Here is a 25,212-nt window from a genome sequence, read left to right as displayed (position 1 = left end):
AATGCAGAATATTTATGCAATAATTACAAAGGAAGTTATCGTTATATTACTGTTAAGAGCTTTGTGTTTTCAAATTTTCCTATACCCCTTGAAATAACATATAGTGGCACGAATCATGTAATACAATAACCTTAGATAATGGGATTTTATCACACATTTAAAATGTATTTTTGATTGTGCTCATACAAAAATGTATTTCATTACAGTTTGTGGTGACTTTACCTCATTAATTATGAACTATAAAACCAGAATTTCTAATCAAGTATTAAATATAATCATATGGAAACACATTTCTTACAATTAAAGTACTGAATACTAAAGTACATAATTAAACTACTAAATACAGCTTGTAGCTAATAGTAACAAACCAGACGTGTGAAAATAATTATCCTTAAACCAGTTAATTATTATTATCATTATGAGATAGGACGTATTTTTACCCCAATATGAGTGAAAGATGATTGTAGAATGGCGTGAGATGATCTATGTAGCTTTGTTACTGACTAAGATCTGTTTCATCAGTCAGGATAATGTTTTTAAAGCCAAATGATCAGGGACAGCTGGGACCAGGTTTTGAACCAGCTACTGACTTTTCGCAGGATCGAAGCGGCAACCTTTTAATTGTTAGGTGAGCACTACAACCACTCAGCTAACCAGCCAAATTAATCAAAAATTACCAAGGATATCACTAGCCAAAAATCACTTTAGCAGATCAAAAAATAAAAACCAAAAAATAAAAAAATAAAATGTTATTTTTGATTGCCCCACTTAGTCACTTTAGATGTATGTTTCAACTAACATACACCCATGTACTTAGTTTTAAATCGTAGGCTATAGAATTTGTTACCAAAAAGCTTGCAGAATACTACCCTTCCTACGGGAAACCTATGTACTCAGCCATATATTAAAACTAAAAAATATAACTTCAATTTTCGTCCAACCAGTACATTTCAATCTGATCCACATGTGCAGTGTAGTGGACAACTACAACAGCGCTGTAAGTGGACAGCGGACCGAACTTGAACTAGAAACTTGTCGCGGCGGCGTTTAGCAATGTTTCGGCGGGGGCCACCCCGACACCTGCAGTGAAAGGTACGCCCTACGCCCCCTCCAGCCCCCGAAAATGTTAACTATAAATATGAGCCCAAGATCAAACATGACATCATTCGCTCCTCAGACATCGTCATGGCTCTTAGGGTGAGTTACAACCTTTAATGGTACTTTTGATATATTGAAGCAAGACTTTTATTAATATAATTATAAATTGAACAAATTAATATTTTATTAACTTCAAATTTAACTAATTCAATCAAGTATTTTGCCTTAGCATTTTTCCTTGATAATCTTTATCGTAAAACTATAATTTAAAATAAATAAATGTCACGAACCTTAACCGTGGTTGGAGAAATTCTTTAAATAAATAATTTAGATATTTTAGAAAACACATTCAATTAAAATTACTCTTATGGTGGTTAATAGCCTTCGAAAAGTACATTATACTGTAGGATTCATGTATGCACGGTACATTATTTTTTTTAACTATATAAAACACAATACAGTACATTATAAAATATATGGACAGATGATTTTTAAAATTGTTAAACTATACAACCCTTAAACATACAAACATCTTAAATAATAGTTTTTATTTTATTTTACTTTCCAAGGTCAAGAAACAATAATAAACTAACGGCAATAAACAGTAAATGTAATTTAACAGTAATGCAATGTTGAAGTTTGATATGCAAGTGATAGTTGTGTAATAAAATAATTGTTAGGCCATAATTAGATTACAATCAAACAATTAAGAAAATAATAAATTACCTACAAATAAATTATTAATTTGTATTAAGATTATTTGCGTAGCCTAACACAATCAATGTAACTTATAATCCCCACTTTTTTCAAAGAATAAAAATGTCAAACTCAAACTACTATTGAACATAAATGCCTGTGTGGTTTCATTGGGTTTCAGGTGATTTTTCAGCTAATCAAGCAATTAAAATACTTAAATGAACACCCAATGTGTGTATTTACGTAAAACTATTACAAATATAAATTATTAATTAATGGAACGTATATTTGATTTAACCAGCTACAACGATCATAATGAAGGCCAATCTGATAAATGGTATCGTATACTAGGGTGTTACTACGACAATTAATTATTCACTATATATGTATTATTAATTAGGTTTACGATATGTATTGATTAAAGGAGGATTATTCTATTATATACACAGAAAAAGTCTTTGTTTGTAATGATCTAGATGAATTAAATTAAGTGTACCATCAATGGCTAAATTAAAGTAAATAGTCTTGTTGTTACTCATCGGCATGCTAGAGGATTTTCAAAAATTTATATTAACATTTTATTATTCATCGTAAAGTAAAGATAAGCTGTAGCTTTCTCACCTCTTATCAGTTGATTAGAACTACAACTAGTTTAACTTAAATTACAAAATATGTAAATAATTTGGCGTACATTTACACTGAAGTAAATCAAACGCCGTAATATATTTAATTTGTATAACTTTATTCATTTGAATGATGAAATGGAAATTTAATATATTGTACGTGTATTGCAGTTTTTCGCCGCCTCTTGCCTGCTGGCCGTCGCCGCCGCTCAGTACGGCTACGCTCCCAAGCCCTACGCCCCCGCCCCCTACGCGGCCAAGTACGCCGAGCCTGAGCCCTACGACGCACACCCCAAATACGCTTTCGAGTACGCCGTCAACGACCCCCACACCTACGACATCAAGAGCCAGAAGGAGGAGCGTGACGGAGACTACGTTAAGGGATCCTACGAGCTGTACGAGCCCGACGGCACCAAGAGGATCGTCGAGTACTACGACCAGGGATACGGTTTCGAGGCTGTTGTCCACAAGGAACCCGCTAAGGGATACGCTGCCGCCCCCGCCTACGCTCCTGCCCCCGCCTACGCATCCAAGCCCTACGCCGCCCCCGCTTACCCTTCCTACTCAGCCCCCAAATACCCCTCATACCCCAAGTACTAAAAGTCAAATAGTCATTAGCATTTTCACCAACCTCATGTACATTGTAAATACGTGCACAATCGCTAGGCTAGTTGTTTTTTACCGAGAAAATAAATGTAAATTATTGTATTTGATGGGTGTTATTTGAACTTCCTTAACCGATAAGGTAGAGTGGTTAACATTACATTTATTGAAACAAATCTTCAAGTGAAGTTGGAGATTGTATTTTTTCCAAAGGTGCAAGATTTTCCATGAAGTCTAATTCAAGTGTTTAACAACATGTCTTTCTCTTTTGACTAACAATTATTAATGCATTTTTTGCACTGGAACTTTTAAAATAAGCAACTGTAGAATTGTAATGGATGCCACAAGGATTTGTTTATATTGATCAGAAAATAATGATTAAATACCTAAGATAATCATTCTCAAATCACGAATCTTGTTTCTACGTTAAGTGCCCACATGCATAAAGTATTCATTGCTAATGTCAACAATATATTGTAGTTTGATAGCCTTCTAATTGCCTTGTTTGACTATCAAGGTATAACACACTCTAAAAAAGGATAAACTTTTGAACCCTCCAATTTTGAGATGTGATCCTATTACCCATATGTCTGCAAACTAAACCGTTGCGGAAACAGGCAATCGGCTTTAACATATAAAGTCTGGTGGAAATTATAACAGCTTTTGCAAGCTGTTGAGCAATGGAGTGGTAATGCACCGTGTCAACCATAACTTATTCCGTTGCTGGTTTTTCTTATTTGGAGCGGTCCAGTGGTAGTGGGCGGCACAGATGTCAAATGCCCGCCAATACCAAAGCCTGGGGCACTCGGTCACCTGATTTATACGGGACAGCTTTGCGCAACACCAAGTTATAAAATCAACTTTTACGAGTTCGACAGTATAGCTGAGTTATAAATGTTCTAATTAGCGATCGAGTGACTAAATTGACAATCAGCGTCGGTTTTAATATCCTTGTTGGACTGTTCTGGATCTTAATTGGTCGTTTACAGCCAGTCATGGGACATTTAAGGGTGATAATAATTATACTCGTAGCTTTGTTTTATTTTCTGATACAGCATAAGATTACACAGTTTATATGTATCGATGTCTACATTTTATATAAAAGAATTTTAATTGGTGTCTTGGATCCATATTGTTATTAAATATAGCATGTTCTGAAATATCCCACAATTTATAAGTGGATAAACTTAGATTTTTCCAGCACACGTAGTAGTACTGGTAAGGACCAGTCTATATACAATGTACTGTAATAACAAACCACTGTCAACACCAGAATTAAGATGAATTTTTCAAGTAAAATTTTATGATAAGTTACTTGTGTGCCATCCAGTAAGTGTTTTAGCTTTCACGACCTTATTGTTTACAGCAAACTTTAAAAACATTTTAGTAAAATAAATGACCAGTTTGATCATGTCACTTACACAGTTCACAGGGCCGCTATCCTTAATAGCTACAGTGTCGGATATTTTCGTAGGAAGTTCGAAACAAAAAACAAGTGATTTTATATTCATACCAACAACCATAGTTGTCTGATATGACTTTAAACACAGCTTGTTTTGAGACAAGTCCTCTGAGCCTGATAAGCTGCCGATTCATCTCAGACCTCTTCTTGATAGTTTATTTTGTTATACCATGAGTTACAAAAGTATTTTAAATCTACGATTTTAAGGATTGAATTTTTGTATCTAACACATTTTGTCAGTAACTACAGAAAGAAATGCAATACATTTTCAAAACAACCGATTGTTAAATACTAGTAATACAGGGTATGTTTATTACTAGATGAGTAACTTTAATTACTAGATGTTAAAAGTTACTAAGCAAGCATATTTAAAAATGAAAGGACACGCGTACATTGTTTGTCCCCAAAAATAGTTTTCTTTGGTCATATATACTCTGACAGTGCCGCGTGGATACAACTACTAAATACACAAGGTAGCGATACGCATGACTGGAGGCAGTAGGACTGGGCGAGAAAATGACCGTGATTATTGTAGACATTACTCCGCCCCCCCCCCCCTAACCACACACACACACACAGCTACAGTTCTCGCAGCTAGTCTGGGCGCGCGGCCGCGCTAGGGCAGGGGGTGTAGAGGGGAGTGTTTATTGCTCGTTTCCAAAAACATTCGGCCCACACGGCCCACATTGCACACTGGGGTTGTTCAGCGCCTCACTGCTGTCTTCATGGCTTTGGCGTGGGGGACGGTTAGTACACAAGGGTCCGCGCGCCCAGACTAGCTGCGAGAACTGTACCACCAGCTCAGGCCAGCCTTGACCTCTGAGTGGACTGTCATGAAGTGTTGTCCTAGGTCTGCCATTCGAGACTTTTCAACGTGTGTCCAGAAACCCACACGCTGTTTTATTCAAGTGATTGTAAGAGGGAATTCGTTTCTGTTTTGTTTACAGATTGTCGTCGCTTGATTATGATTGCCGTCAGATAATGGCCGGCCTAGAGCTGTGGGGCGAGGCCGAAGTGGTCGGAGCGTGGGACTTCGTCTATATATATCCTTCTGTTTGATCTCCATAAATCAAAAGCAGTGTTTTGCTACGTGATGTCGGTTTTTGGGGCCCGGGTCATGAAATACAATAAAAAGTGGTTTCTAAAAAATAAACGCCACACATTTCTTATTTAACGGAGCATTTAAAAGTTCAACCATAAGATGTTAAAAATAAGCTCTAAAGCAACTTCACTGGCACAGGAAAAATATTTTTATTTTGAGACTAAGTACTTTGAGCCTACATAGATGGTTTTATAAAAATGCGTTCAAATAAAAACACCATACGGTTCATAAACTATGTATATTCGTATTACTGGTCCTGACATAGTAAAATAATACGTGATATTTTATAGTTAAACTGTAGTCATACATTATGGAATGATGTACACTCTCATCAGTAAAAACTCATATCATAGCATTATCATAGTTTTAATAATTTTACTGTATATGGAAAAAGGAAAAGTAGTATCTGGTGTCGTAAAAGCAAATAAATAGGTAAACATCCTGATTACAAACTTATAGACAAGAATCTGCCAAGTTTTGATCTATTAGTGTTTACAAATCCATCCCAATGTATTATTGTGATGCATACTTCAAAGCGTTAACAAATCAAAGAATTTGAAAGATCTTGTATATGATTATCTTTATTTCACTAGTGCACCTAGCAGTAAATCACGGAGACTTAAACGCAACCAATGTTTTTAGACACAATACTGAGTCACCGGATATTTTTTCAGGAACACGTTGGATCACTTTTTACAGAACAAGTGTAACAGTTAGCCGGTCCGGAGGTGTCGGGCAAGTTTCCATGGAGGAAATGTTGCATAAGGTCCATATTACTGTATTGTGCGGCGCAGGACCAAAGCTGCACTGGACATTGCCCGGTGAAAGGTCCACCCACTGGTGGCACTCCCGGCTCCCGCCAACTGGGGCGAAAACTGCTCATTTGGAGGGGAAAAAGCCAATCGACACTCAACCGATGATTAAATTTTTTTATATTTAAATTTCACAGTTCAATGGTAAAGCATTTTATTTACAAAATAACCTTTCGTATGTGTTATTTCTGCTTACTTCATAGGATAGAACTATCCATATTACGAAGGAGTGAACTTTTTACAAAATGTCTAAGATAGTTTTAATTACATTAGTTTCATCACATAATCCTCCTGAAATGAATTTAAAATTATTTTATATTTTTATATTTCATCGGTATATTTGGGTTACAGAGTGAGGCAAAATTTGCAACTAACTAGTAGCCTTACATGTGCTTACCGATTGGGTATGAACCCGAAACGGCCCTTCAAGATAATGTGAAAATGGACTATCATTACCGATTATAGAATACTATTCAAATTATAAAATCAATGAAATATCACACAAAAACTGTGGAGTAAGTAAACGTCTCAATTTGCTTTACAAAAACACATTTGATTTTTTCTATTATTTGTGCGACAACGTAATTATTAGTATTTGATAAACCTAAACTAAACTTCCAACGATACGGCTTTTCCTATCTTGCCACATACGATGGTATTAAACATTTACGTCTCAAAGCTCAGCTTCAAATTTATGACTTTGTTTTAAAATAAAAAAATGGTTGTATAGTACCAATAGGTTATCAAATCATTTTGCACAATTTTTATTAATGCCGTCCCGTGGTTTTCTAGATGATGGATAGAAAAAACCGTTCATTTTTATAATAGTATAGATTATGGGCTAAGTCGCCAGAATGTATGAGGAAACAAAACATTATTGACATCCATAGGTTATCAAAAGTCTACGTATACAAATTTTATAAAACATTCAACATTGTCAGAGTTAATAACCTACAATTTCAATTACATATTTTAAACAAACTTTCAATCATCACAATCCTATTTCAAATTCAAACGGAAAAAGGATCTTTCTAAACACTGTCAACGTCTGAAAGATAGACACAAGTGTCAAACACAGTTAAGAGCCAAGCGTGTGTCACACGTGAAAGGCCAGCAAGTGTCAAACATAAACAAGTGTCACAGTAGGAGGTCTTGCGTGTCAAACGTAACTCTGGTAAGGACTTCTGGGAACCTCTATCTCGCTTCCTTCTGCAGCACTAAGAGGAATGTCTCCACTGGTACGTCGTCAAGTTTACAGTAACTATCGATATTGTTGCGTTATCGGACAGTAGCAAACTTAAAATTGCAGAATACTTAGGTCAAAGTATGTGAAGTTGACTTACCAAATTGATGTGTTATTTTAGTGAATAAAATATCAATACCTGAAACAACAGATGAAATATTAGAAAGTATTAGAATACAAGTTAAATTTGATGTAATAGTATACATATATGCTTTTATAAGGGAAATACATGATTGATTATAACGAAAAAGTACTCGATGAAATCTTGTAATGGTTAGTAACAATATTCAAATCCTAGTTTAGGAAAAAACTAAATTCATATTACTTAGCTAACTTATTTCCTACCAGTTTCAAACAAGTTACGTTTTAAAAAATATCATAATCGTTTAAAGAAGCTAAACTATTTTTTATTTAACTTTCAGTTTAGGTTTTATTGAGCATGGCTTTATTAATGGTAGGTTGCAATTTAGTGTTTTCCTTTCAAACCACTGGACGCTGGTGTACTACAATTTGCTTGATTAGGTCGACGAAATTTGATATGAAATTCATGCTTATATTCATTGAACCCATATAATTGTCTATTTAACAGAATTTAAATCTAAACCAACCAAAACAGAGGGATTTTACACTCTTCAATCGAAAAACATCTTCAATAGAGATTAAATTTGTCCTAGCAAATAGCACAATAAAGCACAATAAACAACATCACAGCGTTTACCACGGGACAGAAGAACGTTTATTTCGTACTTTAATTTTGAAAAAATATCCAAATCAACAACGATAGTAGAAAGTGTGCAAAAACATATGCAAATATCCATTGGAAGAAATCATTATCCGATATGCATAAGGAATGCTGAAGGAAGACATTTGCAATTAGTGAATAATCTACATCAGCATTGGTCGGTCTCACATGAGGTCCTGCGTGAAAGGAAGTTTCCCTTGCACTTCCTTCACGCTGTTCCTGTCTGGTATAAAGGATGCTACAATCCTCTCAGTCAGCACACCATCATGGCACTTCAGGTAAGTTACTTGCTTCTTCTAAGACCTTCAGAATACATATAGTACTTTTATTCACCGAGCAATCGGAAATATTTGACAATATAAATCTCAAATTGTAGATGGTTACATAGAGGCATAGGATTTAAAGTCACCTTCATGAAGAGAGTTCGTTAATGTAATATACAGCATTTTAACAGTTGAAAGTTTTAAAATTGCATATTATATTATCATCCTATGTATTATAAGCATCAGTTATACGTTTTGGTTCATGTAGAGAAGTTTTTTTCCCATATTTCTAAGTTCGTTCATCGTTAAAATAATAACTTATCAAAGATTCAGTGTCACTTTTAAAATGCGAATTAGCGTTATAAAAGATAATGGAATTAAAGCATTTTAAAATTATATAACTACTTAGCTTTGTGGATAGAATGTATACGTGATTATAATGATTCGGTGATCAGCATAAAAACGAATTGCTAAAACCGATAACGCAAAATTTATGTCATCCATGAAACCTTATAAAAGTTATGATTATAAATTAAAAAGTAAAATCATGGTGTACTGTGTTTGCGTTGGATATTGTATTACCGACAAACTAAAATATTACTAGAAATTATATTTCATCTAACATAATTTCAATTAATTGGATCAAACTTTAATCAAAATACAAGTTTAAGTACGTTTACGTTTACATATTTATTACAAAGTTATTTCAAAGACCCAGCGAAGGAAAGATTTTCGAAGATAAACTTATCATAGTACATAATTCGGTATATGAACTGAAAGTTAGTGTTCGTAAATTACAATCTAACTTCGGATTAAGGCTGTTGACCGGGTTTAATAGAGACGAAGGAGGGTACTGATCCCGAACTGCAGAAATAATATTGGCATGATTTAATTATATTTTTAATTATTTAATTATGATTATATTTTTCAGATATTCACCTCACTACTGGCACTCTTCGCCGTAGCTTCATCTCTCCCTTCTTATGCACACCAAAGGAGTTTTCGGCACAAACGGCTAATGGTTATTCCAGAACTTCATCATCGTCAAGACTATCAACAACAAGCTCAAGAAGTCCAGCACGAATACCAACACATTCCAGAAATTCAGCATGAAGAACAAGAACACATTCCTGAGGTTCAGCATGAACAACATTTCCCAGCGGTGGAACACGAACAACAACAGTATATTCCACATCATCAAACCCATGAGGAACACTATCCTGAAATCAAGGATGAACACCATCAGCAAATTACGGAAGAGCATCAGGGACACCACGTAGAGTACAAGGAGGACTACCACGACCCTCACCCCAAGTACAAGTTCGAGTACGGTGTCCACGACAGCCACACCGGCGACATCAAGAGCCACAAGGAGGAGCGCGACGGGGATGTGGTGCACGGCAGCTACGAGCTGGTGGAGGCGGACGGTTCCAAGCGCGTCGTCCACTACACAGCTGACCACCACACTGGCTTTAACGCCGTCGTCCACCGGGAACACAACGTCCATCCTCAACATTACCATCATCATCAGGAGCACATGCCAGTAGTACATCATCAGAGTCATCATCACGAACATTCACCAAAGATCTATGAACATGTTGAGGAGCAACATGGCTCTAATTACTAGTTTTCATGTTACATGTAGGCAAAATGAACAAAACATAATTCATGAATGTAAATAAAATTAATTGTACAAATGTTAAATAACCTTAGAATTGATTTGAATATCCCGCCTACCCATATATTAAACATATTTATTAAGTTACATTTCCAATGTCTAGTTAGGGGGTTAGGTTTAACAACATCTCAGAGAAAATCTAGCAAGTCTTTTTATGACGTTTTTTAGTGTTTTTTAGTGATGTCTTTACACTCATTCTTAGTCTTACATCTTAATTACTTCAGAAACTATGACATTATTTTCCAAGCTAACAGATGACTATTATTTAAAATTATGAGCAAACTCCATTTTACTCTTTAAATAACTAACTCCAATGTAGTACACAACTATTGATATCCCATTACATTTTTTGTGCATTATATCTGATTCCTATTTAAAAAATGTAATTGTGTAGTTTTTTTTTTTGCACGACAGCACACAGTGCTACCTCTGTGTGCTAATAATTCAACTTAGATTTATTTTTTTCTATTTCAAGAATATTAAATAAGCAACCAATATAACACATATTTATATTTATAACACATATAGTGAACACACATTGGTACTTAAGTATTATACGGAGGCCACCCTTATACAGCGCACTGCGGTGGTTATGTTAGGCTGGGTTATCTTATATATGTTTGTAGGACTTTCCTCGTTTCGTTATGAATCGAACGATACCAGATGAGTCATGCTGTATATTTAAGATAACCCAGCCTAACATAACCACCGCAGTGAGCTGTATAAGGGTGGCCTCCGTATAATACTTAAGTACCCACACATTTTTATCAGTAAAAATGGTAAATTAACTTCATGGGGCCCTTGTTTAACATAACTTAAGCTCCAACTAAAAAACAGACCGTCTTTACATAGATACCTACTGACCTAATGAAAATCCATAAGAACAATAACAATTGACTAAGTGGGGATACAGGTAAATGAAACTTCATAGTTCCAAGATTCCCGAGATTCCGGAAACGTAAAAACCCGGCCATGATCTGCACTGCGGAGCGGGATCTAACAGTTGTGTAACCGCACAAAGCCAATTACTACATATATCTGGAACTGGTAAAATTGTTGAGTCTGAACTTAGCTGTGCAGTGAAAGGTGAAAAGACTGGTGACAGTTTTATATAAATACTGAGGTAGTTAGTGACAGAAGTCAATGTAGTGAAGCCTTCGTGGCAGTGCAGTGAACACAATGACTCAGGTACGAGGATAGTGGATACAGTGATGTGGTAAAATAAGTTATAGGTGTACGGGTGGGTAATAGTGTGGTAGAGTAGGGAGTTAACGTAAAAACACAGTTGTCTATTATTGTATAGATGTAACACCAGGATAACGTGGTATAGGTTAAAGAGCGTTATCGATAAATCAAAGTTGAGATGAGATTTGAAGATTTTGTTCCGGTATACGGTTTTTTTAATAATCTTGTACTTTATAATCTGTTGACAAAAATTATGTTCCATACGGTTTTATATATTTTGAATTCACACCTTAGTAAATTGCAGTTTTGAAGAGGTATAGACGGTTGTTAAATTAGTGTTAAAGCATGCATAGGCAGAGCTGCGAAAGTCACTTTGTCATTTAGAGTAAAGGCACTAGCAACTGGTCTCGGCAGAGTCCTTTTTTAATCGTTAAAAGTCTCTTAAATTAATATACAGTAACAAAAATAATTGATTAGTGATACAATTTATTTAACTAGGATACCATCGTAATTTAATTTTCAATCCCTCCCTACTTAGATCTTTTGCACACTTAGATCATGTTAACAGTTAACATACATTTTAAGTTTGTAAGAGTTTTCAAACAAGTATTTTATTACATAAAAAGTACGAGCACATTAAAGGCTGAAACTGCCTTACTAAGTAGTAATATTTTTACCAGGTTCAAATAATTAAAATGTAATTCTGTATTGTTCAATTTGTTTAAAGGTTTGGAGTAAAATATTCCTTTCGCACACTTACAAGTTGGTACACTTTATTGAAATTTTCTACAACTTTTACTCTTCAAAGTTTAATCCCTTACTGGTCCATAAGAATCACAAATTCACTCGTTCGTTGTTTTTTTATTACCGTACCTAAGCTCTTTGTCTAAAATTACGAACTTTTTTATTGCACAATAAATAGTTAAATATAATTACACTTTAAGTAACATAACTAAATAAGCCCTTTTAATAAATAGCTTTAACATTATAATATGTTTAAAATTTAAATTTAAAAGCAATGCTATTAAGAATGTGTACAAGTTATATAACTTTACAAGTATAATAAGGTTTGTTAGCTAGGCAGTAGATACAATGTTACATTTTAATTTTTAGTGGTATCAGCCAAACATTTTTAAAACAGCTTGAAGAAAGGAGTTTCATATCTAATATAAACACACAGTAGATAATCATTAGAAATCCGTTGTTGTTCATACCTTTCAGTCTCACAAACTATAGAGACATGGTTACTCAAAAGCAACACAGAACTATCAAAACCTAAATAATTAATAATTCGAACTCTTAACAGCAGCTAAACAACTTGAGTGTAGTTATCCGTACAGATAAGCAATACACCTTTTGGTTGGAAACAGTTAACTACTATAAGTTCGGCCGCTTAGAAAACGACCTGCGCGCTAATGCTAAACCAATGCTAGAGGAGGTCGTTTTCTAAGCGGCCGAACAATGTAAAGTATTGTGGAACAACTGTGAACCTCACCATTTTACCCTTTAAATAACTAACTCCAATTTAGTACACAACTGTTTTTGAGAGTAAAATATATTTTACATTTATGCTTTCATAGTTGTCTTGGATCTAGATCTAAACATTTCCGAAATTAAAACAGTATTCTTACAGAACCGACAGTTTTAATTAAGTGGCAGACATGCTCATAACTTATTATTGTAATGTAATTTTTAAATCTTGCTTTTACAAAGCGCAACACTAGTTGGAGTCTTTACAGGTAAACTTTATAAATGAGGGATCGGTCTAGAGTTTAAACTACTGGCATTTTTAATGAAGCGTAGTACATTACATTGTAAACCATTAGCTTATTTGACTTATGTTTAGATAAAGTACCATGTCAACGACATATTTATAAAACTTTTGGTTATTGTACCTTTCATGGTTAAAAATGCAGCATACAGCTAGGTTGATAGCAAAACACACGAAATATTATCACTTACCTAAGCACTTACTACTAGATATAAACAAGGATATAAAAGAGTTAGTCGTAAAGTATAATTTAAGTTTATTAGTTAGTGTCGATAGGAAAGTACCTCTTAAACCTCTTTAATCTGGTAATGTAACATGTCTTTGTAAGTAATCTAACATTACGTTTTATTTTCCAGATAATTTGCTTGTGCCTCTTCGCCGCTTTGGCCACCAGTGCTCTAGCCCAGTACAGCTACGAGCACAAGTACGAGTACAAAGAAGAGCCCTACGACCCTCACCCCAAGTACAAGTTCGAGTACGGCGTCCACGATCCTCACACCTACGACATCCACAGCCAGAAGGAGGAGCGCGACGGAGACTACGTCAAGGGAGTCTACGAGCTGGTAGAACCTGATGGCTCCAAGAGGACTGTCCACTACACAGCTGACCACAAGAACGGTTTCAACGCCGTAGTCCATAGAGAGCATAACCAGCACCCTTACCACTACGAGACACCCAAATACGAGTACAAGCCCAAGTACGAGTACAAACCCAAGTACGAAGCTCCAAAGTACGAGTACAAACCTAAATACGAGGCACCAAAGTACGAATACAAACCTTCCTACAAGGGCGCCTACTCGAGCAGCAGTATTTATAAGCCAACCCAACCCATTTACAAGTACGAAGCACCCAAGTACGAACCCAAGTATGAACCCAAGTACGAGCCCAAGTACGAACCCAAGTACGAACCCAAGTACGAAGAACCCAAGTATTCGTACAAACCATCATATTCAAGCTCATCGTTTTCAACGTACCACTACAGCCCGAAATACTAGTCAGAATATTTATTTACTATCGTCCATTGTACATGTCATTTTGTTTCATTAGTGTTCAATATATTTGTTTGTATTTTTGTAAAACGTTTTCTTACTTTAACAACACCTAATGGCTAAGCAAACTTATTTATAAGAGGAAGGATTGCCTTTTTCGAATGGTATTGTTTTTTCCTCAATAGTAAGGTGATATAGTATAGTGATACAGCTGTGCATATTCGAAAATAACTAAGATTCACTAAACAAAAATTAAATTCCAAGCAAGGGATTAACTTAAAACATAACGGTATTTCGTCGGAAAGAGTTTAAATTCAAGAAAAAGAGACTTTGTTCTGGAAAAGCAAAGAATTATAGAAAAACGATTTTACGTGATCTACGATATACAAGTTTGAGTTTCTGAATGTCATTTCAATACTAATAACTGCGTAAATAATAAACATTATAAGCATATTATTAGTTTAAGATATTAGTTAAAACCCACTATGAGGTTTTCTAGAAAACCAGCGTTAATATTGGCGGAAACAAAACAGCCACGTTTAAGTAAAATGTTACTGAAGAAAGGTACTGATATTGCAAAGCAAAAATATTTTTTACAGTGTAATTTCTGTAGAAATCTCACAATATAAGCCTTTCCCGCTATAACCTATTACAAGACTGGGGCGGTGGCGTGGTCTTGTAATCCAACTACTATAAAGGAGGTGACTAATTGTGGATATTTATAGACATTAACTGTGGATGCGATACTCTTTGGTGTGGATTAACGTCCGTAGTAATGAGTACCACGACTATCCGCAGTACTATCATGATCTTTGGACCAATTCGTTCATTACAAGGCAAAAAAATATGGTTCGGATTCCACAACAAAACAGTAAGTTCCTTAGTTGGCATTGGCTGTATGGGCGATTAAAACAGCTGTGTCTAAGGAATATGTCGGCCTTAGTCACTAACAAGGCTACTAGATCGCGCCACTCATCCTACACTCATCTCCATTCATACTTGGCTTAAAATACCTACATTCGTATTTTCACCATTTCAAAGTAAAGTATATCAGTAGGTAGGCCTATTAAAGTACTGAGAAATAAGATTAAGGGTGGAGCAAATCAGTAATGGAGTTATATACAGTTTTTAGATATATTTGGGACGTGGTTCTGAGTATTTAAAAATAATAATCACTACAACGGATAACCTAATAAAACCGGTCTCGCCACCCAGTCCTGATTACACCATTCAACTTTGTACAATGCTTATTCTACGCAATCATGTTATGTCAACAAATTGATATCTAGAGTGGCTAAAGATACAGCTGATTGACCTCATTCTAACTATTATCACATCTGGCAGTGTCTTGATTTTTTTAAATCCCATTATACAGCTGACACCGTTAATCCTTAATAAGTGAGAAATTTTGGATGGATGTTTGTGTCAAGTAAACGAAAAATATACTGGTCGGATTGGGCTGAAATTTGGTGTGATAATAGCTCACATTTCCGATTAACATATAGACGCATTCTTATCTCAAAAATCATTTCGGGCTCCACCCCAGTGGCTCTGGAGTTTCCCATGATAACCTTATGAGTATTCATATTTAAAAGGAATAAAATAATTTTGTCAGCGGTTTTAACAACACAAGTTAGTTCTGAGAAATTAAAAATCATTTAAGAGTTATATGAATTACCAACAGGGTGTAGCACTATTATTTTGTTTGCGTTAATGACACCAGCTAATTTGAACCAACTAGCAACAAAGAACTGTGGTACACAGTGAGAACTTCACTTTTTCTATGGTTTAGGTGCAGTGGTAGAACATTATGGCTATGGTAGATGTGCTATGCTATACTATTATAGCATTCCGTATAAATCAAAAGAAACCAATTTTCTTAAACCGTGTCGTCTCCCATAACTGCAATACGCATTTTATACTAATATGCCAACGCCGTGAGAAAGACGCGTACTCTGCTAGTTTTTAATATGTTAGGCTATTTGTATTCACGATTTGTTACAATTCGTTTTAAATCATATGTGTGATTAAATACAATTAATGCAAGTACAATTGTTTTGAGCTATGATAAATCAGTTGTTAGACCAAAAATGTTTTCAAATTGAGAATTCATATACTATTGAAAACACAATCAAACATCTGGCAGTGTTTTGCAATTTTTTAAATCTCTTTTTAACAACTGTCACCGTTATTAATTTCATAAATAAGCAGAACAAATCTATAAATTAATATGCAAGCATGTTTCTTTGAAAGGTATTTTTTTAGTTCGTGTGCATCGCAAGGTAAATCGACGTATATAGTTAGAAAGATATTTTTCTTTAGATGTAAATAATTCCTTTTTTAAGTTAAAATAGGCTAAAAAAGCCTAAATGAATTTAATGAAATAATTTAATGAATGAAAATGAATTTAATATTTAACAAAAAATTTACATGGCCATATTGCCATGCTGGTAACGAAATAACAAAAAATATATAAAGAAAATCAAAAGAAATGGAACAAATTCCAATCACATGATTTATTTACAGTGTGCGGTGAAAATAGAGAATTCTGCACATTACATACTTTTGGTGAAGTTTTCGACCACTGGATGGCCATGGATGACATGGATAGTGTAGTGTAAAGTTTACTGTCTGAATAATAAATTTACGTGAATAAAAAAATACGTATTTCAACACCATAAAATATTTAAGCACCAAGTCCATAAATATTACGTAAAAACAAAAAAATATGTTGCAATGGTGATAAATTTTCTCCTGTTAGACCAACCAACATTTTGGCCCGATAAACATTAGTTTGTGTAAAAGCACCAATACCAATACATATACATGCTTATCTAGAAGTTATTAATATCACACTCATTTATGAAGCTCATCTTAATTAAATTTTATAAGGAAAAATGAAGAGTTATTGTTTTAGAACGGATGTACAGCATTTGTTAAAGCATGATAAGGTTTGTAACTAGAACATTAATTCATTAAAACAACGTTAAGGAAGCATGCGCATGACAACAGGAAAATATCCTAATTGCATTTTTCAATGGTAACTTTAAGACAGCGTGAGCGAGTAGCCTACGCTCAAAGTAGGCCCTAATCATGGTTTCTAAGCCTTGTTATAATTCGTATGGCCTTGTTGAGGATTTATATCACAGGTATTACGGGTACAATTAAAAAGGAGTATTTCTAGAAAACAAAATGAACTTTTATTTCAACAGCACTATTATATTTCAATAGTGATGAGAGTAAAAGTGATGTGCTGGAGCATGTTCCTCATGATGATGATGGTAATGTTGAGGATGGACGTTGTGTTCCCGGTGGACGACGGCGTTAAAGCCAGTGTGGTGGTCAGCTGTGTAGTGGACGACGCGCTTTGAACCGTCCGCCTCCACCAGCTCGTAGCTGCCGTGCACCACATCCCCGTCGCGCTCCTCCCTGTGGCTCTTGATGTCGCCGGTGTGGCTGTCATGGACGCCGTACTCGAACTTGTACTTGGGGTGAGGGTCGTAGTAGTCCTCCTTGTACTCCACGTGGAACCCGTGGTCATGGTCCTTCACATGCTCGTGTCCGTAGTCGTGGTCCTCTAGATGCTCGTGTCCGTGGTCGTGGTAGCCGTGGCGGGGAAAGGCAATAGCTGCAGCTAGCACGAAGGTAACGACAAAGATAACCTAGGAGATTACAATTTACGAAATTAATACAAGCAATAACACTATTATTAATTTCCCTGTGTCACAAGTCAACGATAGTCATTGAAGGTAGTTGCCTTAACAAAATATGGCAGATGCATGAAGAAATCCATTATTATGGTGATCTTATGATTTTAAAATAAATAATTTGTTGTAGAATGAATTAAATTTATAGTTTCAAATCATAAAGGATATCAAGTAACATAAATAATTAAGATAATACTTTCGGTTTCGTTTAAACATTTCTAGAGCATTATTTTTAATATTTCTGTTTAATATAAAAAAAACCATGCAAAGCATTAAAAAACAGGATATGGAAAAAGTAGTGGTTGGTAAAAAAGATGATACAATGAACCGTATGGTAGTAAATATGTACCTGATAGCTCATGATGAAGAACTGAGATGATCTGTTGGTACCACCGTCCTCCGGTGGTTTTATACTGGTCTAGAGATGAGCTTCATTGAGCACATAACACTTTCTAAGTAAATTATTCGTTTGAATATCGTTAGGTGAATTCACCGAATTCACTCGTTAACGTAATCACTGGGCGAACGAAAGTATCCAAGTTGAGTAGTACAAATATATATATTTCTATGAATGGGGTTTGACACTAAGATTATAAATATCATTGGCTCAAGGTTGCTGTAAGGTACGAAAGCTGTTAGGGAAACACACACAGAGTGTCATTTGCTACAGTAACACATACTTACTAAAAATAAAGGAAATTCAAATAAAGAAACTAATTGATATGCCAAATTGAAAGATATATGTCAATAATCATCAAATGTATAGCATTTATTTTATTCTCTCGCATTATTCAAGATACACACGAAATTATATCCAACTGAAAAGCGATGTAGTTTAGTGAATTAACTTTGTATACAATCCATTCCTTAATTTCATATATTTTTCAATAATTGAAACAATAATTCCATTGTGAACCATAATTATTATGGTTCACAACTTTACATTTACGTTTTCTCCATTAATTGCTTGAAGAAAGTCAGGTCCGTGTTCCAGCTCTGACCACACATTGTGGTGCATTTCATTGCATATTTTCCCAAAGACTTCCGTTGTCTTTGCTTTAAGTTCATCATGTTTAAGATCGGTAAGCGACAGACTTGGTCTTTCATATACCCCAGACAAAATAACCACACGACGTAATTTCTGGAGATGTAGAAGGCCATCGTATGGAACTGCCACGACTTACCTGTCTATTAAGGTTCAGCAGTTTGAAGTGACTTTTTTGCTTTAAGATATTTATCTCAAATGCTTTTATACGGCTTTAATCTACAGTCAAGGCCAAAATAGACAGTTCGTTATTTCGTGTCACTTTCACCACAGTTAAGTCTGCATCTCCAAATTACAGCTGTATGTTTTGAAAATTCAAACCTGCAATATACGATGGTTGACTTTTCTCCGACCGTTGGTAACATGTATAGCTGTAAATTTGATACACTATCTTTGAGACACGGTGTATTTATATATAATGTACATTCATGTTCGAGGTAGTCTAAAATGTAAACGTATAACATTTTTACCGAATTTGATGATTTTTAGACCAAATAGGATGGCACCATAGTGGGCTAAAATTGATTACGACCGAAGAAATAATAAGCCGTTTATAAAGAATAAGTTTTTGTTCGATATTATTACTCAGATAAATGGTAAATTAGATATTGTTTTATTGTTTTTTAGCAATTATGTTGAAAACCCCTGTTTTTTTTTAACATACCCACTTTTCTTAACATAGTCACATGTGACTTCATCACGAAAGTACTCAATTAACTTAATAAAACACATTTATAATGTGTCATTAATGCTAGGTAATGCGTAAAACAGTTACTTGTACGTTATTGTTAACCCTCTATCAAGTTCCCCCGTTCCTCACCATGTTGACAGCGAATGATAAAATTTCCTTAAGAAAAGGTTTAATAAATTAGTGCACTTAACCATAACAATGAAAAGAGAACACGAGGAGAGATTATAGGTTACGCACCAATGAGTAAACCAGTAGATATATATATGAAGGAGAATACATCTAGTCATCAGTATCCTATCAGCGCCCACAGTCATGTCCTCTCAGGTAAGTACGAGTATTTTAGTAATATTGTTTAAAAATAATGAAATAAATTAAAATAATATAATGAAATGTAAACTTTAAAAAATACTTTGATCATATGGCAGTTTATAATAGGCCCTAAAGTTTAAAAGTTAAAAGGATTTAGAACACAAAAAAATAATATGATAATACATATGGCATATAGTGAAAAATAACCGTTAGAAATTGCATAGCTATACATAAAACCAATAGGACTTAATACAATAAATTCTCAGTTAATAAACTAATCCAACTTGTTCACAGGCAGTTTTAGTACTTTGTATCGCTATGGCAGTCTTTGCCTCCCCTTACAACAACCACGACCACGGACACGAGCATGTAGAGGACCATGACCACGGGTTCCACGTAGAGTACAAGGAGGACTACTACGACCCTCACCCCAAGTACAAGTTCGAGTACGGCGTCCATGACAGCCACACCGGCGACATCAAGAGCCACAAGGAGGAGCGCGACGGGGATGTGGTGCACGGCAGCTACGAGCTGGTGGAGGCGGACGGTTCAAAGCGCGTCGTCCAATACACAGCTGACCACCACACTGGCTTTAACGCCGTCGTCCACCGGGAACACAACGTCCATCCTCAACATTACTATCATCACCACGAGGAACATGCGCCAGTATACCATGGCCATTACTAAAAACACCTATGCCTCGTTTACAAAACAGTACAAAGTATAAATTAAAATAAATAAGTTGCTTCAAACCTGTTTTTTCTTTGGTCCTAGTTTTAGGCTTAATCTACTTGAAACAAACCTCCTAACACTAAACAAAAATATTGTTTATGATTAGGTTAACGCAATAACCTCAAGTGTAAGTATCGTTGTAAAGTTTTCACCCTCAACATTACCATCATCGCCATGTAGCCTATTCACCTGTACGTTACAAGCATTACTGAAGTATTTTGTCTTTAAAAAATAATTGTTAGAAAAGTTTAAGCGTATCACTTCGCCTTGACCTATGTAAGGGACATACAAAATAATAAATAAAATGTTAACTAAGTATTAACGCATAAAACCTCTATAAAATATTTGAAAAACACATTTTTTCATTAATTATACAAATTTATAACATGATTTATTTACGTTTATCCTACATTCTGAACTAGGCAGTACATATATGGAACAGATGTATCAAAATTCTTTTATTACAAAATTCTTAGTTGAATGAGCCACTCAATAATTGCGCTTCAGTATAATTTTTTTCTTTAGTTTTCATTTTTTTTGATTGTGGATGCAAAATACATGCTACAGTTTACATTCATTCGACTAATTATTTCTTCTGGGTTATAAAGTAGGCATATTCTACACATAGGCCAACAGTAGTTTACATCAGCGCACTTGATCGATGGTTCAAGTTAACTACGTACTGTTGAAACTACGAAAGATTTTTGAAATACCTACTGTTTTTGAGGAAGTCATTTGGGGGTTTGTTAAGCTCTTGAAATCCCAGTGTTAGCTTCAAAGTTAAGAGAGTTGGGAATGTGCATATTTCTTATAGATCAACCAAGCACTGGTGGTTCCAATAACGAATACGAAATCATATCAAGGTGGCTAAGTTTCTAACGAACCATTACACCGGCAAAGATGAGCACTCCTTCGTGACTATGTCTCATCGATGGTATTCCTAATATCCGCCGTTTTCATTCGCTGTACCGAATACATGATGGCGTGTGCATGGAAAATGTTACATACCAGCGCACATTTCTCTATTGAAATCTCAACAATAATATAACCCTCTATCAGTAAGTAAGGACGTTATTCACTATGTTCTGAGTTTATTCAAGATTGTGTTCAAAGACACATATCAGTGTTTTGATTTTATTGCAGCGGAATGAAATTGTAAGATTTCTATGAATAAATCACTTTCATTCCATTTTGTATGCTTTTCACACATTTATTTAGAGGTTTAATCGATAGATTTATAGTGCTCCTACGTGGTAAAACTAAATAATGAAAGCAAACTTAACTAATTACCACTGTTTCACATCTATGTCGAATGTAGGGGAAATAACTAAGACTAGTTTGTCTGACAAAGTGAGGGGATTAATTGGAGCAAACGAGTGAGTGAATGTGCAAGTGAAAGGAGAAATGACTATGTACGTTAATGTTGACAATTTGATATAAATACGTAGTCGGATGTTAGATCTGTCAGTAGTGTTGTCAGTGTAGTGATACCATCATGGCTCAGGTAGTGTGGACTGTGGATACAGTGTTAGTGTAGTGTAGTGGGGCGGTCTGAGTGTTAACACGACAAAGTTGCATATCGTGCAATCAAGTTGAATTTTATCGGTTAATCTGTGTAAGAGCTTTCTTCGTATAGGAATTAACGATCGGAATCGAAATCTATAAATTTTTCTGCGTCAGTCTCGTCGTCTCATTAAATCAATTGCTACACGTTTCGCTCTGCGTGTGAAGTGTCATCTCAGTGGCCAAGCTAAATTAGCCTAAGTGATTAGAGCACAGTTTGAAATAGCTAAGTGGATTTCAGTCTAACCACTGATGATTCCACTTCACAGTAAGAACAAATACTGTGATTTAGAATTGATATTACGAGCTGATATTAACAGCACCTTATATCGCTGTTAACACTTTACACACCTAAAATGTCGTTGGGTTCCATTTTCGCTATATTACTTCTTGTACTGTAAAGAACTGAAATACTAGTGTAATTCACTTAATAAACGCAGAAGTGTCAAAATGTTATTTTGTTTACTTTTTACTGTTATTTATGTTTCGGATTATTACTGCTCATCTCCAGAAGCATATTTTCGTCAAATGACGACTATAAACAATGGTCGCAGAAAGTACATACTAGAAATATACAATACAGAATTATACCTATACATTTGTAATGGTTTACTTCAGTGTATCTCTTACAGTTTTATACAAAATTGTAAGAAAAAAAGTCATCATTTTATAATCGTCGCTAAACAACATTACTCGAGTCTTTTTAATAATAATTAAATATATCATAGCGAAAGAATTTAGGTCTACATGTAGAAAACTGGTGATTGTGGTTGTTGAATTACACGAAGAAACAAAACGTTCAAATAACCAATAGAAAATATTAACAATTAACTTATAAATATTAACAACTATATAACTTGAAACTGTCGTCAGGATGTATGTTTAAGCCCGCGTTATTACAAAAAAAGTTTCGATATCCATCCAAAATACAAAGTTTAAAATATTTTAAATTTCATAAACATCACGTGTAAAGTCATAGTGGTATGATTAAAATGATGAAAATATGTCAAATATTGATTTGGGGTGAAACTACGATCTCAAGTCCAAATACATATTGCGACTCTTGCCAATTCAGATTTTTTTTTCAACTGTCGCCGAACGAAGTAGTTTTCCAATCGGTAAAAACGAGATACCGAGAGTTTGCTAGTATAACCTCTTGATAGTTCAAAACACAATCTTAAGGTAAATTAATTATCATACTTGAGATGTTTAGGCCTACTTTAAATAGCCTAAAACTGACTAAAAAATTACACGCTAGTTTAAGTCGTTAGTGAAAAAAAATACTTGCTCTAATCATTGTTTATATGTATTCACCTAATGTTATTTTTTTACCATCCCGTTACAATAGACTTGAAAAGCATTGGCTTAGAAAAAATAGCTCTTGAAAAAATTATCCCATTAACTTATACCTAAACGACAAGAGAAGTTTTATAGTACGTTTGCTAGACGGTTTAGGTGTAATAATTGTTGTAAAGATAATGTATTACCCATGCAATTAAATGAAGTTATTTTCGATGAGTTGTATGTACATGATGTTAAAAATTGTTTTGCTTAAAAATCGACTACGAGTTGTAAAATATCGTACCGAGTAGTGACTATCTAACATTATGTACTATTTATTTAGAAAATGTAAAATGTATACATTTACGAATATTTAAAAATATTTCTTTAATATTATCAAAAGACTACCTGGAGAACATTAGGTGTACATTTTTCTTAAAGGAAACATCGTCCCCTAGTTTCCAAGAAGAAAACTGCCCCTTTTCTTTAAAACTGTTTTTGCATCGTTATCAAAAATGTGTTGTGGGTAATTTATTATCGTTTCATCTCGTACAATTCACTTGAATTAAATTTACATGTACCCTCTATCAACGTTAAGACAACTTTAACGAAATAAAATTCATTATTGTGTTAGCGTAATAGTATGTATTTGTTATGAATACTGTAATCGCTATTTATGTACAGTAGCAAGACAATATGAAAATAACTTTTGGTAGCTAATTGAGAATGGTCTATTATTGTGCTGTGGTTAAGTTTATAATGCCGTAGTATGGTGTAAATATTGTTTACCTAGAAGTTTATATTCGACGTATTATAATTTTCAGGCTTCACTTTGCCTAGGTCGTTAAACTTCGTGGACGTATCGAAAAGTCACCGTTATGATGAAATATACTTATTTATTCCGACCAGAAAAAAAGGAAAACAAGTTAAATAAAATATGTTAAGTTACTTTTAGGTTTGACAATCTAGTATTACCATTGAGCTTGTCGAACTCATATAGGTTATATTTTGTTACAGTTTCTTACCCTCTGTGTACTCACCGTCCTCGCCAGCTGTGCGCTAGCCCAGTACGGCGGCCACGGAGGCTACGAGCACAAGTACGAGTACAAAGAAGAGCCCTACGACCCTCACCCCAAGTACTCCTTCGAGTACGGCGTCCACGACCCTCACACCTACGACATCCACAGCCAGAAGGAGGAGCGTGACGGAGACTACGTCAAAGGGTACTACGAGCTGGTAGAACCTGATGGCTCCAAGAGGACTGTCCACTACACAGCTGACCACAAAAACGGTTTCAACGCCGTTGTCCACAGAGAACATAACAAACACCCAGAACACTACGCGGCACCCAAATACGAGGCACCTAAGTACGAGGCACCCAAATACGAGTACAAACCCAAATACGAAGCTCCAAAATACGAGTCTCCTAAGTACGAGGCACCAAAGTACGAGTACAAACCCAAATACGAAGCTCCAAAATACTCTTACTATGGTTAAAGCCGTACTTTCATTCTTCGTTCATCTTCATTTATTCACCTTAAACCTCATAATCATAAAGAAGTCTTGTAAATAGTTAATTGTTTTTATGTAAATAAAATTTGTTAAAAAGTGTACAAC

General features: G+C 35.0%; 4 protein-coding genes across 4 annotated transcripts in view; 2 read left to right on the top strand and 2 right to left on the bottom strand.

Moving 5' to 3' along the window:
- The window catches only part of LOC128991335 (neurobeachin-like protein 1), a 423,043-nt gene that overhangs the window by 383,475 nt on the left and 14,356 nt on the right, over positions 1 to 25,212 (bottom strand). The gene's annotated exons all lie outside the window — the stretch shown is intronic.
- Positions 1,174 to 25,111, top strand: LOC128992877 (adhesive plaque matrix protein-like). Its single transcript, XM_054416621.1, has 10 exons — positions 1,174 to 1,197; positions 2,589 to 3,014; positions 8,534 to 8,659; positions 9,576 to 10,190; positions 13,635 to 14,272; positions 17,499 to 17,548; positions 19,994 to 20,034; positions 20,314 to 20,685; positions 22,223 to 22,255; positions 24,613 to 25,111. Exons 1-10 carry the CDS (start codon positions 1,186 to 1,188, stop codon positions 25,090 to 25,092), a joined length of 2,793 nt encoding a protein of 930 aa, XP_054272596.1. The 5' UTR covers positions 1,174 to 1,185; the 3' UTR covers positions 25,093 to 25,111.
- Positions 9,577 to 10,332, top strand: LOC128991349 (histidine-rich glycoprotein-like). The gene has a single exon (XM_054414156.1). It carries the CDS (start codon positions 9,663 to 9,665, stop codon positions 10,269 to 10,271), a length of 609 nt encoding a protein of 202 aa, XP_054270131.1. The 5' UTR covers positions 9,577 to 9,662; the 3' UTR covers positions 10,272 to 10,332.
- Positions 17,452 to 18,336, bottom strand: LOC128991365 (cuticle protein 8-like). Its single transcript, XM_054414173.1, has 2 exons — positions 18,324 to 18,336; positions 17,452 to 17,929 (listed from the first exon to the last, which is right to left on the bottom strand). The coding sequence occupies exons 1-2, from the start codon at positions 18,333 to 18,335 to the stop codon at positions 17,492 to 17,494; spliced, it is 450 nt and encodes a 149-aa protein (XP_054270148.1). The 5' UTR covers position 18,336; the 3' UTR covers positions 17,452 to 17,491.

This window comes from Macrosteles quadrilineatus, unplaced genomic scaffold (genome assembly GCF_028750875.1).
Source record: "Macrosteles quadrilineatus isolate MER2022 unplaced genomic scaffold, UCM_ALF_1.0 Scaffold_4__1_contigs__length_99947679, whole genome shotgun sequence".
NCBI classification, from domain to species: Eukaryota; Metazoa; Arthropoda; class Insecta; order Hemiptera; family Cicadellidae; genus Macrosteles; species Macrosteles quadrilineatus.
The sequence above is the reverse complement of the archived record's forward strand: the minus strand, read 5'-3'. Positions and strand labels throughout refer to the sequence as shown.